A 15986-nucleotide genomic window follows, 5' to 3' on the forward strand; every position below is an offset into this window, starting at 1 on the left:
CAGATAATTTGGATTCTTGCCTGCATGTCCACAGGTTTTATAGAATAATATTTGTTCATGAATGGACACAATAAGGTGTCAGTGGGATGAAAGAGCCACAGTGAGCATTCTGAGCCGTAAAATGTATTAATGATACAAAACTATCAACAAAGAGTCAGTTTACCTCCATTTTTGTTGTTGTTGTCGCTCCAGTGGTTTTTCATTTTCTTACAGGATCCCATATCTGTATTTATTTCACTGTAATGTAGCACTGTTTTCTTCATAAACGCTCTTCAAGTGCAGCAATAAATGTAAGCGTTTCTCTCGCAGCTTTTCAAGTGCAATAGCGTAGAGTGGCACTGTTTTCCTTCATAACGTTAAGCACACTTCCACACACCGCGGGCATGCTACATTATCCATCATCAGGCCATATCTGTGGCATGTGAAAGGTGTAGAGTCTGTTTTATGTCGTTATTTGTGCAGTTGTATTTCTCGTCTTGTTTCTTATTACACTTCTGGCTGATGTAAGTGTGAATTTTCTCACTGAGGGACAAAGTGTTATCATATATTTTTACATTTTCTTGCCAGAAGTTTCCCATCAAGCTCTATGTGAAAGGGAGAAGATAGGTGAATGTTGCCATGGTGCCCACATTTATTTCTTTATATTTTGGTGAATTTCCACTATTACATGTCATGCTGACTTAAAAGTAAAAGTTCCCATTTGCTTTAACTACTAATCTACACACAGCTGTCAACTAAAAATACATTTGTGTTTAATCAAGTGAATATAAATGAAAAAAAGATATACAGTCATGACTTGATAATCTGACCCTTAATAATCAGAAAACCTTGCTATCTGACAGATTTTTAGGAAAAACGAACAGAACCCATGAAAAACAGCCTTAACATACCGACAGCCTTGGATTCCGACTCCGACATGACATTTTATGTCACAAATAATAACGGTGTATTATCTGACTGAACAATCCGACAGATTGGCTACGTTCAGACTGCAGGACTTAATGCTCAATTCGGATTTTTTTGTGAAATCTGATTTTTTTTGCGAGTTCGTTCACATTTCCAATTAATGCGACTTCTATCTGCTGTGTGAACTTCATACGACCCAAAAGTGTCCCGCATGCGCAGAAGAGGACACGACGACGTCACAGGCAGTGAGCATGCTCAGTGGTAACGGTGGAGCGTATCCGTCACTCCCCCGCCGCCGCCGCTGAACTGTGACCGCTAACTAAACCGGCAGCCAAGTACTGCTTGTGTGTTCCGGCCACTTCCACCCTGGGCGGTGCGCTCCAACGGGGTGGAAGTAGCCGGAACGTGCACAAGCCCAGCAGTCAATTAGGTATGAAATCCAGTGATGTGTAGTGTTCTAACAATAATTAACAACAAATGAGCCTTCAAGCATCAAGCCCTCCTTGTATCTCAGCCTCTGTCGTGACAATCCGACAGCCTTGCTATCCGACATAAAAGAAGGTTTTACATTTAGTGTCGGATTATTGAGTCACAACTGTACATTGCAAATCCACATGCGACATTGCTATCACCTGTAGGGCTCCATAAACAATTGCATAGGTTGTTCATGCAAGCAGTTTATTACTGTCTATAGGTACGTTTAATTGTGACGATGCCCTCAAGTGACTGAGAGGATTATGTGAAGATTTGAGGTGACGTTACAGACGTAAAGTCTGCAAAGTTTACATGAAAGGGTGGATGATCAGTCAACAAAACATTGGACTTTATTATAGGAAATTGCTGTCGGTGGTTCCTGTCAGTATAACTTGACCAAATCAGATCTGTTTCTATGACGTCATGCAGTAAGCATTTTTATTGATGTAACCATGACAACTAAGAACCACGGTTCATTTCCCGTTTCAAGCAGAAAGTCAACATTTGTCCCAACCGTGACCGTTCCACTTTAACCAGGTGGGGTTTAGCTGCCTCGTGTTAGTCAGTGGGGGCTGTCAGTTCTGCCCCAGGAAACCCAAATGGGTTAATCCAGCCCTGTATGTGGCTTCCTGGAAGTCTCATGCTGCACTGTGGACACACAGAGGAAGCATCTGAAGGTGGCAGAAGAAGAAGCTGTGCCTTTCTTTCCACCGCTCATGTTTGTCTTTTCTTTTTTTTTTTATGAATGTGTAGATGGACAGAAGGACATCGAGGAGGAGCTGACGACAGGCCTGGAGCTGGTGGACTCCTGCATCCGATCGCTCCAGGAGTCGGGCATCTTGGACTCGCAGGACACTTCTACAGGAGACAGTAAGATCAATGTTATGATGAAGAGAGTAGTTTTTGAGAAGGAGAATGAGAAAACTTTCTGCTGGTAGTTGTTTTTGCTGAGACAGCCAAGAAGGATGAGCTGGGAGGAGGATAGGTAAAATGCAATCAAAGACCAGCGAGACTGGATGTTCCCTGGGGTCTCCAGGTTTGGGCTGATTAACCTGTTGTATGTGGGCGAATTCACAAAGAAAAATTACGCTGCTAGTAAGACACTAGTTCACGGCTCGGCGCTGGAAGGAGGGCGATCGGTCCTTCCTTTAATAAATAGACAGACAATCGGGTCCTTTTTAATCAAGCCTGCGAGATCACTTTCTTAATTCAAGCACTTGGTCTGATTAGCATATCGGCACCTAAATACCGAACGAGAAGCTGTCCTTCATCAGGTTTCATTACTGCCAAAGTGCCACTGGTCAAAATAGGGAGATTTTAAGCATAAAAAGTCCATGAAATCCATATCGCTTGTATTTGTCGAGGAGCTTTTCTTGGATTTTCTGTTGATGACATTTCATTTCCTGTTGTTTACACATCTTACCTACATGACTTTAACTGTGGCTGATTCTCCCTCTGATGTATACTCCTTTGGATGTTTGTTTAGATAATACACACCAGGCGCTGCCACCTTGCTTGCATATAGTTGTTGTTTTTTTTTGCTGGTGCGATGAGGCAGTCCGACGTCGTCTTGCGCTGCCATTTATAGATGCTACAAATTTTCTATGGATTTTATAGATTTTTCCACAGGATGATACAAGGGTTCAACATGCAGCGGCAGATTTCCACTGCAGGAGCTTGTTGGACGTTTCCAGGAATGTCCTTGTTTAATTTTCTTTCCATTGCAGTGTGTGATCCAACAGCTCAGACCAGTGGTTCTCAAACTTTTTGACCCCCAAGATGACATAAGTTTGTGTTCGTGACCCCCCAGTTTGAATTTTTAATATGTCATGAGTGATAACTTTGCTGTTCATGCATTAATGCGTTAAAAATGAATTTATTTCCACAGATTAATCTCTTTATATTAATGCGTTAATTTTCTTTTGAATGAATAAATGAATTTTATTTCGAACAAATGAAAGGGGAAAAGAATATAAAAACAAAAGAAAATAAAAGAAAAAAAGAGCAAGAAAGAATAATAATGTCGCATAATCAAATCATAATATTAACAAGTACAAAAAAGGAGTGGGAAGAAGTATACACTTTTACTTTTGACAGCCCTGATACACATTTATTTGATAAATGTAGGCTTTTTTTTTTTGACAATAATCTGGCAACCCCCTGAAATTATGTTGGGATCCCCATGGGGGTCCCGACCCCCAGATTGAGAACCACTGGCTTAGACCATGACGCTAACTCCAAGTACACCAAAACAGCGACAAGTAGAAGTTACTGGATGTACTACTAGCACATAGACACACACATAGATAATAAAGAACTGGAGGTTTGTAGCCTAACTGATGAATTTTGTTAGAGAGAAGATGAAAAAAAGTTGTTGTTATCTGAACCAAACAGCATTTTCTTCTTGCGATCAGAACATGCATAAAGTTTCAGGTCGGCCTAAAAGTTCCTGGAAAACCGGCTGATCGCTGAACCTTTTTGAAATTCTTCGCTCAGACGTTAAAGCTGTCCAGAGCTGAGAGGAAGTGCAGAATTGGGTGATAAATCTTTTTTTCACGGGTTCGTCTCTTTTAACATCTTTCACCTGAGATAAAACAATTTGATCAATGCTTTATATCACTGTGTCGATTAGCGCAGCTTTAAAAAGACAGAAATGCTCGGTGGCCCGAAAGGTGGAGGAAGAACAGGTGCTGCATTGTTGGTTTAATTCTAGAGAGCAAAGTGCTTGTTGATAAGAGCGCTCTGGGAGATCCTAAACACCTCCCAGCGCCTCCCCGCTCCACTCTCCTCCCTGCACATCGGGTCCCGGGATGATACCCTCGTTTTTTTTGGTTTTTTTCCCCCACTATACTCGACCCCATGGGAGAGAGGTAGCTGTCAGGAGACATGCCGGGTTGTGCCAGTAGTTTGATATGCTAATCCACCCTTGCTGAGGTGTCAGCTGGCCTGCTGTTCACAGTGCAGAGAGGAAGGCACACACACACAAACTACTGTAAACAGCACAGGCAGGCGCATAAAGCCAGAACGGTGTGCCCATAGACGAGCATATAATCACACATGGAGGCAAAGAGAGAAAAAAAAAGTGCACTGGGCTGCTAACGAACACATGCACACTGTCATGCATGAACTCTCGCAACCAAACACATGCATGCAACGCTGGAAATGTTGTTTGATATTTAGAATGTTTAAATATTTATCAGTTATGTAACCGGCTGACTAGTCCGAAACACAAAAGAAAAAAAAAAGAATGTGGACGCCAGACACAGACGGAAGGAGGAAGAGTGGGTGAAGAAGAAGAGCAGCAAAGACGCAGCCTGTGCAGAATGTAGCTTTTATCAACCCGTTTACTGCCCCCCTATTAAATAGCAGCTGTAACCAGGAACAGCAGACCGGTCAAGCTTTACGTAAAGAATGGATCTTTTCCTAACATGAGGCACAAGCTTTAGTATTTCCTCAGAACTAGCCTACAGCACATGGAGCGGATGGGACCTCTGCTGTCTTTTATGCTGCTGGAGACCTCAGCAAACACTAACAAATCAAAATAACCCCAAATGCGAGCAGCGTTGCTTCAAACACCCTCAGACTGCCTGCCAAGTGAATTGTTTGCTAAAAACACTATTATTTCCCTACAACAGAGAAGTGTAATTTGAACAAACTGTAATAATGTTGAGTGATGGTTCTTTTACTGCACGCTTGGAGGCTTGTTCAATACAGCACTGCATCTATTAAACTGCAGAGCTGCATTATCTTTAACAGCACACTTCGGCTGACGTGAGACATCAACGTTTGCTATTGTCTATTATTTTTTGTACTTTCTTTCTGAGCTGTCAGAAAAGAAAAAAAATAAAAATCAACGTTCCCCAGTCTTAAAGCTTGAGTATGCAATGTACCGTGAAGCATTTGTACTTAAAGTTGTTTGAAGGACAAACTACTTTAGTGTGCTACGAATCTTAAAAGCTTCAACAACACTTTAATTTACTTATAAACGTTGAATATTTTCTGCTATAAATGTCAAAAATGCAAAGTGGAACTAAAAAAAAGTAGAGTCAGCTGCAGGTTTACGGAAATTTCACCCAAAAAAAAAGCAAAACACGACTGGTTCATGAACACAGGAACTGATTCTGAGTAGAACATACGACGCCCCTTTTATTTGTGTTGGGAGCTTTCATCATTTTCCAGCTTTATCTTTCAGTTTGTCGTTACATAAGCAGGATCTCACGGCTGGCAGTGAATCAGTCTAACTTTCCTAAAACATAATTGTGGCAAATCCTGGCCTAGTTTAACAAACTGAAGAAGTGCAGGCCACATCTGATACACACAACTTGCAGTTGAAGTAGAGATAAGAGGTTGTTTCCACTGACTGTATGGAATTAATTGCATTGGCTGGAGAGTGACCTTCAGTCACTATGTAAAGAACGTTTAGGTCACCAAACTGGCTGAGAAGGTCATTGGGTGTCCTCTACCCACGCTGGAGGACCGTCATGGCCTCAGGAGGGCCAACACCATCCTGAAGGACTCTTACTACTTCCTGTTCGAGCTACTGCTGTCGGGCAGACGGTACAGGGCCATCAGAACCAGGACTAACTAAAAAACAGCTTCTTTCCAACTGCTGTCAGAGCCATAGAAGCCTCTTTATCACAATAAGTGTAAATATGCAATTACCACGACACAACTACCCATCTCTGCTGTTTGATGGCCGGAGAAAGAAGCGACTGAGATCCTGGTGCCAAGGAAGAAAAAAAAAAGAGGGATGACGACGGTGGGAAAGACAAGAAGGGATTTTTTTTTTTTGCTTTGCTCGTGCTTATTATTTAATTTCATCTTTATATATTGTTTTTTTTTTTAAATGTAGATTTTTTTAAATATTATGTTGTATATAGTTGTTTACAAAGTTTTTATATTTTTTGCACTGAAAGGCCTGCACCTTACTTTCTTGTTGTACTCAATGCAATTACAGCAAAGTGAATCTGAAACTAGCATACCTTCATTTAACAAGTTTGCATCATGAAGTTGGTACATCAAAAGAAATTTAAAAAAGAAACACACGCAGGGAAGTCTCCTCACGTGTCTTGCTGTTTCCGTAAAAGATACTGTTGTAGAGGGAACTCACAGAGCTACATTTATTTACCTCCTCCTACATTTTATAACACATTTACATTAAATTTTCAAGAACAGAGCAGCTGATTCCATTACATTCCTGTATGGATCATAGGACAAACTGCACCGCAACACACAAAACTGGCATTATTATGTTTTCTGCATGCAAGCTAGCATTTCTCCTGGGATGCATAGCTTAAGTATTTTGTGTCATGTATGTACTTGTCAAGAGAATATTACAGAAGACCCATTAGGGAGTCAGTGGAAGTCATGGAAGTAGTTTAACCTCCCAGCGAGCTACAGGTGACAACATCTACCAGCGATCGACAAAGATGGTGGAAATAGTCGGCTTGCTTTTTCCTGACTCTGAATTCAAGGACCCAGTGTGTCAGAATGACTAAGTAGTCTCCAGTAATAAATTCAGTTGTTTTTTTGTTTTTTTTTAATTTGTAGAAAAGAAAACAAGCAAAAAGGTTGAGCTGGTTAAATGTTTCCATTTGCAACACAAATATATGAACAGCACACAACACACGGAGCCAAATGCCAGCACGGAGAAAAGCATAATAAACATATGCAGTGCAAATGAAGAGATAAATGCACACATCTTCACACACACACACACACACACTCAGCAGCAGCAGCATCCATGCCTCGACTAAAGCTGCCGAGCAGATTAGTGCGACGCAGCAGCAGAGTACAGCGAGCGTCCTCGTGCTTCACGCTGCTTCATGCTGGTGATGCTTTCCGGGGTGCATGTTAATCTGTGTCTATGTGACTACACCTGGCATTTAACATGCATCTGGGTTGAGCCGATCACTAGCGGACAACCCCGAGCGCAGGTCTGGATGCAATATTTGATCCTTTTTTTTTTTTTTTTTTGCTGGTATGTAATCAATGTACCATATGCATTAACAAACCAGGCAGCACATGTGGATTCCTCTTTAAATCAAGCTCTTCTGGTGTTTTTTTTTCTTTCGTTGCTTTAAACAATGTGTAGATAAATATAGATTAACAATTAAAACAAACTAAATCCACAGCGAGTAAGGAGACACTGTGATAAATGGCCTTTACTTTCTATTTGGGATGCACGATATATCGGCGACTACATCGGTATCGGCCGATGTTTGTGTTTTTTCCAATATATCGGTATCGGTCCGATGAACAAATGTAGTTAATGTAAAAAACCGATGATTATCTAACATTAGCACCTTCGTCTTTACGTTTGATGTTGCTGCTATTTCACAGATTGTTATGATCCTGGACTTGAACGTTAAATATGTTAAAATATGTTTTACTTTTGTTACGTTATAAAGAAAACTATGTGGTCTAATCTGGGCTTCATCAGAATAGTTGTCACGCTGTCACAGTGTTTACTTACACTCATTTTTCAGTGCAAACAAAAACTGAATATCAACATCAGTAATATTGGTTAGAATTCTTTATATCAGATATCGGTATCGGCCAGAAATTTTAATATCGTGCATCACTACTTTCTATCGTTTAGGGCAGTAAACACAGTACATTACAGTTGGTTAGCTGTTTCACTGATGTTTCAGCCCATGTAGACACTTCAGTATCACCTCTGTAGGCTAGCTCACACGAGCAGAACTGAGTGCAAGCAAGCGGTGAGCAAAACATAGATTTAGAAAAAAAAATTCTACTTTTAAAATTCAGGACCATCAGCCTTATCTTCATTGCTAACATCATGAGCTCAAAGCAAAGTCTGGGAAAGAACCAGGCGAATATGCTTAACTCCAGTTTTATTTGTCCTGGTTAAAGTCTGAACAAAAAATAAAATCAAGTGCATGAGCAACTTTTTCCTTTAACTGAAGTGAGCGGTGAGAGATTTGTGCGCAGTGGGGCGATATTGAGCTGAGCACCTTTGGGGGGCCATGAGTACGAGAGCGATGGGAGTGATCAGGTACGAAATCTGCATCGTTCCAATCCGCTCACACACACCTCTCTGTTGGGATGCGCTGCACACTGGCCGCGGCTGTGGGTTGGTGACATTGAAGCTCCTGCATTGTTGGACCTGCAGGTCATCCACAACATTCCTTGAAGCAAAAGGCTCGACCAGCAAAAGAAAAAAAAAGTATTGCGCTAGCTCTGGTTTCAGCTTCTTTCATCAGGTACGAATGATAAATGAATCATCAATTCAAAAAAATCTGTTGAATGCAGAGTCTTTGAGTGGTGCTTCGAAGCATCGACTTGTATGGAGCTGCCCTTTGAAGGTGCGCTGAGATGTGACTACATGTGGAGGTGGCTTCGGCAGCATATGGCCACATTATTTAAGCAGCGTGAATGTATAACATTGAAGGTCCATTTATTCTACTGAGGTCGTCCCTGTAATCGGAAGGATGTACTTATTCATCAGAGATGAATGGGAGGTGGATTGTTGCCTCCAACCAGGGAAAAAACAACACATCTGGCCTCCGTAAACATAAATAATGTATATGTTTATTCGTGTATGGAGCGAGCGAACTGAAACCTGATCACTCGCTCGAGATGCACGTGGAGATGCATTGTAATCCCAGCAGTGAATTGGCCTACGGTGGGACCGCACACACAGTTTTATATGTGTGTGTTCCAGACCCTGCATGCCTCCAGTGGTAATCTAAAAATAAACAACTCATGAAATATTAAAACGTGTCAATCGAGCAGGCTGGTCACGAAGAAAAACCACTCAACTTTTTTTTTTTTGTTTTGCGTCCGTGTGCGTGACAGAAAAATAGATGAATGGGCTCGAGCGAGTCTATCCAGGTCAGAACGAGCACGGCGGCGCGCACGCAGGTAAAATGCAGATGTGGCGTGTCGTCATGCGTGAGATCGCAGGGCAGGAGCGAGCCAAGCATGCCTGTGTGTGTTTGTTCATCCAAGTCTGAATGGATATTAAAATGCACAAGCGGAGACCTTCTTATGACACCCCATTACTCCTAATACAGCAATACACCCCTATCTCTCCCCGCACATGCACACTCGCTCACATCAGATGGATTCAGTGGAGCCTTCAGTATTTGCCATCTGAGTGATAATGTATTTATGAGGCCCCTTTGCTTCCCTAAAGGCTCCACTACCCATATGAAGCACACCTAAAGTGGCAAACAAAAACTGTGGAAAACATCCCCCGGCTTTGCACACACACACACACACACACACACATCGGGGTGTGTGCGAGAGAGAGTGTGTGTGTGTGAATCCATCTGAAATAGGCCCGGAGAACAAATTCCTCCGCTTCATGTTGTTGTTCGCCTGTGTGTTCTCGACCAAGATGAGCCTACAGTGGACACCGAGGCCTTGACCTAGTAAACTCAGCCAGCACCCTTAGCTTAATATCGCAGTTTAAATAATGCAGGATCACCAGCTCCCCTGCCCACAGGAGGCGTTCGCCGTACTTTAAAGTGACTTTTCACTTTGGTGGAGTTTTATTTTCAAACGCTTTTATCCAAAGTGACTCCTTTTGCCGTTAGCTGCTGACTTTATCTGTCCCATGCAGTGGGTATTGACCGCCGGCGCTGGGATTTCTCGCTCCTTTAATAATCGCAAAGTTTCTTTTTGTCTCATGAGCTGTTCTCGGTGTGATTCTTAGACTGCTGGCAAAAAAAGTGACACCAGTAGAGATTAAAGGGACAGGCACTATTGACAGAGGACAGCTCAAGAACTCTTTTGAGAGTAATAAATACTGAGTGCGAGGGATTTATAACGCCATGACCTGATATAATGCAGTGAAGCTATTTTCTAGACGTTTGCCAGAAAGGCAGCAGCAGACGAAGCGGCTGCGCTGCGTATGCATTGTTTTCTGAATGCGTGCGTCAATGCAGCTACTGGGGGACAATGGATTTTAAATAACATTTTGTGTAGAGAAAAAAAAACAGGTTTATTTCTGTAATTAAAGCTGTTTATTGGGCCCATCATCGCTATCATCACTGACAGTGAATTAATCAAGGGTGCATCAAAAGTTAAACAGCACTTTAATAAGAGGGATGGGAGAGTTTTGGCTCTCGCACAAGCGGCTCCCGCCTTCCTGTCCTCCTCAAATTATTCAATTAATTTCGCTTCAGACTTTATGGACCATCCAGGCACCTTCACAGTTTACTGTCTGCAAAACATTCGGCGCTTTGTCTGCTTTTGTCATGATGTTACATGTGTTTGTCATTTGCGTGTCGCGCTCTAAGTATGTTTGCATGTTGACGGCGTTAATTAAATGACCCGTGTGCAATTCACATGATTGCAAATCCTTTAGAAACACGAATGAGGCTGCATGTACAATTTAGCAATGAAGCGTTTTATGTCATTGTGCTTCAACTTTAATGTCCAGTAAGTGAGTATGTGTTGTTGACCTCTTTAACTCTGCTATAAGGCTAGTTAACTCTTCCTTTCTCACGTCATTAAGTCGCACCTGTCCAGTAAGCGTGGACACGGGGAAGAATTTGCGGTCACAAAAATACTTTCCACTGCAATGTAATTTCAGACTGCAATGACAACACTCCACACGTCACTCAAAGCAGCCACGACCCCAAGTTATGAATAGTTTAAGCCTTAAAATGTTGTCATGAGTTGTCACGAATGAGGAAATTAACTATAGAGACCAAAACCACCTTTGTACCAGGCTGTAAATATGTTTATTGTGCTGTAAAGTTCGACATTTTAACATCGAGGTCTATTGATATTGACTCGCTTTCGTTGGCAGCCTCAAGAGGCCATTCAAGGAACTGCAGTTTTGGACACTTTCAAGCCCAGAAACTGAACTCTGCGTCCTACTTTAGCATTGATGCTGATTATTAAACAGTTTGGTACATCGTTATATATGGTTTGTAAAAATAAAGGTAACATTAAATATTTGCAAACTGCGTATTTTAGCTAAGTAGAGTCTGATATGTCCTGTTATCTCAAATGTTCATTTTGTTAAATAAAACACTGATTCAGTTTGATTTCACTTCAAAGACCTGCTTCTGTGTTCCTATAACATCCAGAGTTTTTCTGATATTTCCACTGAAGCTTCAGTATTTTTCCTTGTTGGCAAGATTTTATTTATGCATGTCGTCGGAGTGTTTCAGGAGCCAAAGCCATTTTCATTTCGGTATGCCATTTTAGGTGTTTTTGTCAGATGTGGAGTGGAAGAGGTTAATCAGTTACGGTGCCATCCATAAATTATTCTACATTTGATGTGAGATTTGAATATTTCACAACAAGCTGATATGATGTACCTAATAAAAATAAATTACGTGTGTTTTCACAAATTAACTGCTGGCACAAAAGATAATGGGTTAGTGTGGAGCCATTGTTTTCATGACTTTATCAGAGGAGTGGGTTGTTATTGAGAGTCTGATTATTAATAACACAGCAGATCCTGAAAGTAGGGGTTCAAAAGGTGTTAAATTAGATTTCTTTCATGCGATAAAATGTCAAAAGTCACATTTTTAATCATGGAAGGTCCAACATTTTTACTCATCTGCCCACAGGATTTAAACAGAAAACTTGCTGTCCTTAAATGTTTTCTCTCGTCTGACTCGGGACATTTGGCACGAGTCTCACAGCGGAACACAGTTCTCACTGCATTAAACATTTTGATTGTTAGACTTGAATTTTTATATATTTAATTCTGCGTTTGTTCTGCTGCGGCAAAACCCTTAGGTTTTCTTTGTTAAGGCCTTAAAAGGTATCAACTCTCATTTGAAAAAAAGCCTGTATGAACTGAAACCAGTGACTGGTTTGATGGCTGAGCAGCTGCTAGCTGAATGGTAGCTCGCTGTGCGATTGTCCAACTGGAGTCCGGCCGGCTGATCTTTGGTAGGTTTGGACGACAGCCTGCATGTTAAAGTGGAAGAGTAAGAGTCGTGGTAATAAAAGGAGCTCGGCTAGACAGTGTTCCTTTAGCAGTTGATGGACGTTATGATATGGAGATGACGTTTAATGAGCCAGGAACTTAACTGAGCCACTGATAGTTTTACTAAATGAGCAAAAACATTGTCGCTCCCTGTAGAGGAGCTGTTTGGTTTTTGGTGGATGTTTCTATCATATTTTTTTAAACAGAGTGAGGCAAACTGGAGACCACCAGCTTTATATCTCCTCTGTAGCTTAAAGGCATGGTGAGGAATGAGATTAGAGTTGCGTAACGTTGCTGCTAGATGTCTTTTGCTTCCGTCAGACTACGCTGTATTTTTATTTTCTGCTCTGATTGTCATAATTTTCCGTAGTAGAGTCCATAATTCTCGCCCAGAGATAGAGCAGACAAGCTGGGCGCTGACTAGTCGTATAGCTTGCCATCTTTCAGGACTCACATAGCGCACATAGACGATTGCATAAGAACTGCCGATGGTTGACCTCTTTCTCCAAACATAACTCCTGGTTCAGCATTTGTAGAAGTTACTAAACAGGGCAAGAGAAGACAAAAAAAAAAAAATGCCAGGCACAATAAGGTTGCGTCACTTATTTCCCACCATGTCTGCCCACCTGGGCCATCATCAGGATAGTATCCAGTAAAGCAGCAACACAGATTTGCACATTTCAGTTTGGATTAAATATGGCTTGGATCAACAACTCCCTCGCAGTAATGACATCATGAACTCAAGGTCTTCCTGTCTTTTGTCAGTCGTTTGTTTCATTCAAGGCCAGAGGAAGCCATATAACATAAATGGAACATATGTACAGCGCCCGCTCCTTCATCACCGCTCCTCATTACTTTAGCGGAGTAGTTTATCTCCGTGTCACAGAAGGGTTAAAGGAAATTAATATTTTAGACGCTGCTGTAATGTTATCTTCCTCTAATTTGGATCCACCAGTCTGCTGTTGCCTCAAAGGTCAGCACACACAGCAATGATTAAGTATTTGTCTGTTAGAGCTTCGGGCTAATCACTTTGCCGTCACGCTGACAGTAACACATCTCTTGGTCCAACGGAGCCTCAGCACAGCAGCATCTTTGACAGTTTGAATCAAATGTCAAAAACGCTGCTGTGCTGGGCCCACATTTGATCTATAGAAGCTAAAAGACGGAGAACTACTACTTGACATTTGAGGAGCTACAGCATCATAGAATAAAAACACAACTCGATGCGTTCCCTTTTCAGAGACGTATAATAAAAGCAGAAATGTTGGTCGGCGTACTTTTCAAGTGAGAAGTCTTTACGCTAAGCTATGCTAATCGACTCCCGGCGCTATTGATCTTTTCATCAAACTCTCGGCGAGAAAGTTTCCACTTTTGTCGTTTATGTATTTATAAAGTCACAAGGTACGCTCTTTACAGCCGCAGAAAATGGATTATTTCAGCGCATCCTTGAGTGAGTTTGTGAAAGTTTCATTGTTGGCCTCATTCTTGCATTTTTGTGTCGCTTACGCTGCTGAATTATACAAAGAAATATGGAGTGGAGAGAGAGAGAGACAGGTAGAACAGTGATAAAGGTGGAGAAAGGAAGGCAGATAAAGAGTGTTTTAAATGGAGGTCAGAAACAGAGTGAGATTTCAGGGTCACAGAGCATGAGAGGAGTATAGTGGAGGGAGGCCAGAATAACATAGTAGGTAAAAAGCAAATGGGTGTTTTAAAACAGGAGGACAAGGAATTGGAGTTAATTCTATTTCTGCTTTCAGTCTGCTTCTTCCTCTCCTCTTTTTTTTTTCTTCTCCTTATCTCAAGGTCTGTTACAAACCGTATGCACATTCATTCTGTTTCCCATAAAAAAAAAGAAATACATTGTGTAACACGTGGGATGTAAACTGGGTTACAAAACGCCTTCAAGGACACGCACTCAACAACTCTTTACGCAAAGACCCACTGTTACAGAAGAAGGAACTGAAAATAATCGCACACAGAACAGAAGTGAGACCAAGTTTTAAGGTGGCTTTTGTCAGCGATCAAAAAAGTTTATTTGAAACCGTGACATAACATCGTTCGACTCCTCTCCAACTCCGAGCCCAAACTCCTCTTGCCTCCACTCTCCCAGCAAAAGAAAGCATTTGCATAAAAGAGACAAGGCTTTTGTGTAGCCATCAAGTGTTCCTTCGGCGCGCAGGCTGAGCGATCACATCCTCCGACGTCGCTCATCACCCTTTTATACTTCTTTAATCCTTCTTCTTTTTTTTTTCTCTCTCTCTCGCTCCCATTAGGACAAGGACTCCTGTCCCAAAGCGCTTTGCAGCTCAACAACCAGGATGCCTATGCAGCGGCTGGTTACCATAGCAACCAGGGGCTGGCGCTGGGGGAGTCGGTCACGGGTCGTAGCGGAGGGGCAGTTCACAGCTACAACCAGGTGCTCGCTTCTTTTCATCTTCACTTTTTCTGGCCTCGCTCCTCCTCAGCCTCTGTTTCTATGAACCGTCCTCTCGTGTCTTCATTCACACCCCGTCCCTCCTCACGTTTCTCCTCCACCCTTCTCTAGGTGACCTCCAGCCGTGCAGCTGCCCAGCTAGCAGCCACAGACTCTCCCTCCCAGTCCCAGAGAGACTCATTTGCCCAGCAGGCCCTTGGCAGCGCCTTCCACATGCCCTCCGAGGGCGGATCTGCGCCCGCTGGACCGTCCATGTATTACTCCTGTGCCACTTTGCCTGCGCAGGTACAAATCCCCGAAGAGATTACTATGATGCTTCAGTTGTTGTCTGACTGACGTGGTCTCCACACCTCCCTTTCACTGCTGTAGCTCTGCCACAACCTCATGCAACCAAAGAGTATAGAAAGGTTTATGCATCCATGGTATCATGTCGGACACACTGAAGCAATATATTGCTGTGGATCAGTTAACGGGTACCGAACGCTGATCTCTGGAGAGTTTACAGTCTTGTCCTTTGCAGAGGATCGAAGGTAAAGATCCACAGCAACCCAGAGTCATTGCAACAACAACAACAACAAAAAATCATCAAGACATCCTGTTGCTCTATGTTCAGTGTCTTCCAGTCAGTTAGAAGTAGGTCATTAGGAGAGAAGTCGGTATTCCTGCAGAAGAGGTTTGACATGTAGTGACACTTTTGTAAAATCAGTGACTCCAAGGGAAAACTAAATTTGCACAAATCTTTCACATTGAGTTCAGCCTTGTCGGTTGACAGTTTCATACGGTCGTGAGACAGGCCTTGATATTACAAATAGGTCTGTTCAGCAAATAATGTGAACTCCTTCTCAAGTTAGCAACCAAATGAACAAAAAAAGCTATTTCACTCAGCATGTTTTTCCTCCTCAGTAACTCCGTAATGAATAAAACAATTGTGCTTTGGGCTTGCTACTTTACTAGTTCTTAGCTTGCCAGTTTTAGTGGCTCATCAACTCCCTTCGATAGTCGTCCCAAGGCTCTAGCGCTGCCTGTTTCACAAGAACGTGGGGATGGAATTTGCTATCTGACTCTCCAACTTTTACTATAAGTACGGTCAATCCGAGCTAACTGCAGCTGCCGTCCTTTCAAAAAGAAATAAGCTACAATATTTTCAGAGCCGCCTTTCAAACTCAAAGGCAGCAGGTACTTGATTGATTTTTTTTGGTGGAGTATTCCTGTAAAAAGACTGTGGAGCCAGACGGCTTTGATAGAGGTGGC

General features: G+C 42.2%; 1 protein-coding gene across 1 annotated transcript in view; it reads left to right on the top strand.

Annotated features, from left to right (window-relative positions):
- Nucleotides 1–15986, top strand: part of ctnnd2b (catenin (cadherin-associated protein), delta 2b) — a 173160-nt gene that overhangs the window by 70451 nt on the left and 86723 nt on the right. Inside the window, exons 4-6 of the mRNA XM_008286297.1 lie at nt 2134–2250; nt 14575–14717; nt 14847–15020. Coding sequence (XP_008284519.1) covers nt 2134–2250; nt 14575–14717; nt 14847–15020 — 434 coding nt within the window. The remainder of the gene's footprint in view (nt 1–2133; nt 2251–14574; nt 14718–14846; nt 15021–15986) is intronic.

This window comes from Stegastes partitus, unplaced genomic scaffold, assembly GCF_000690725.1.
Source record: "Stegastes partitus isolate 25-593 unplaced genomic scaffold, Stegastes_partitus-1.0.2 Scaffold447, whole genome shotgun sequence".
Taxonomy (NCBI): Eukaryota; Metazoa; Chordata; class Actinopteri; family Pomacentridae; genus Stegastes; species Stegastes partitus.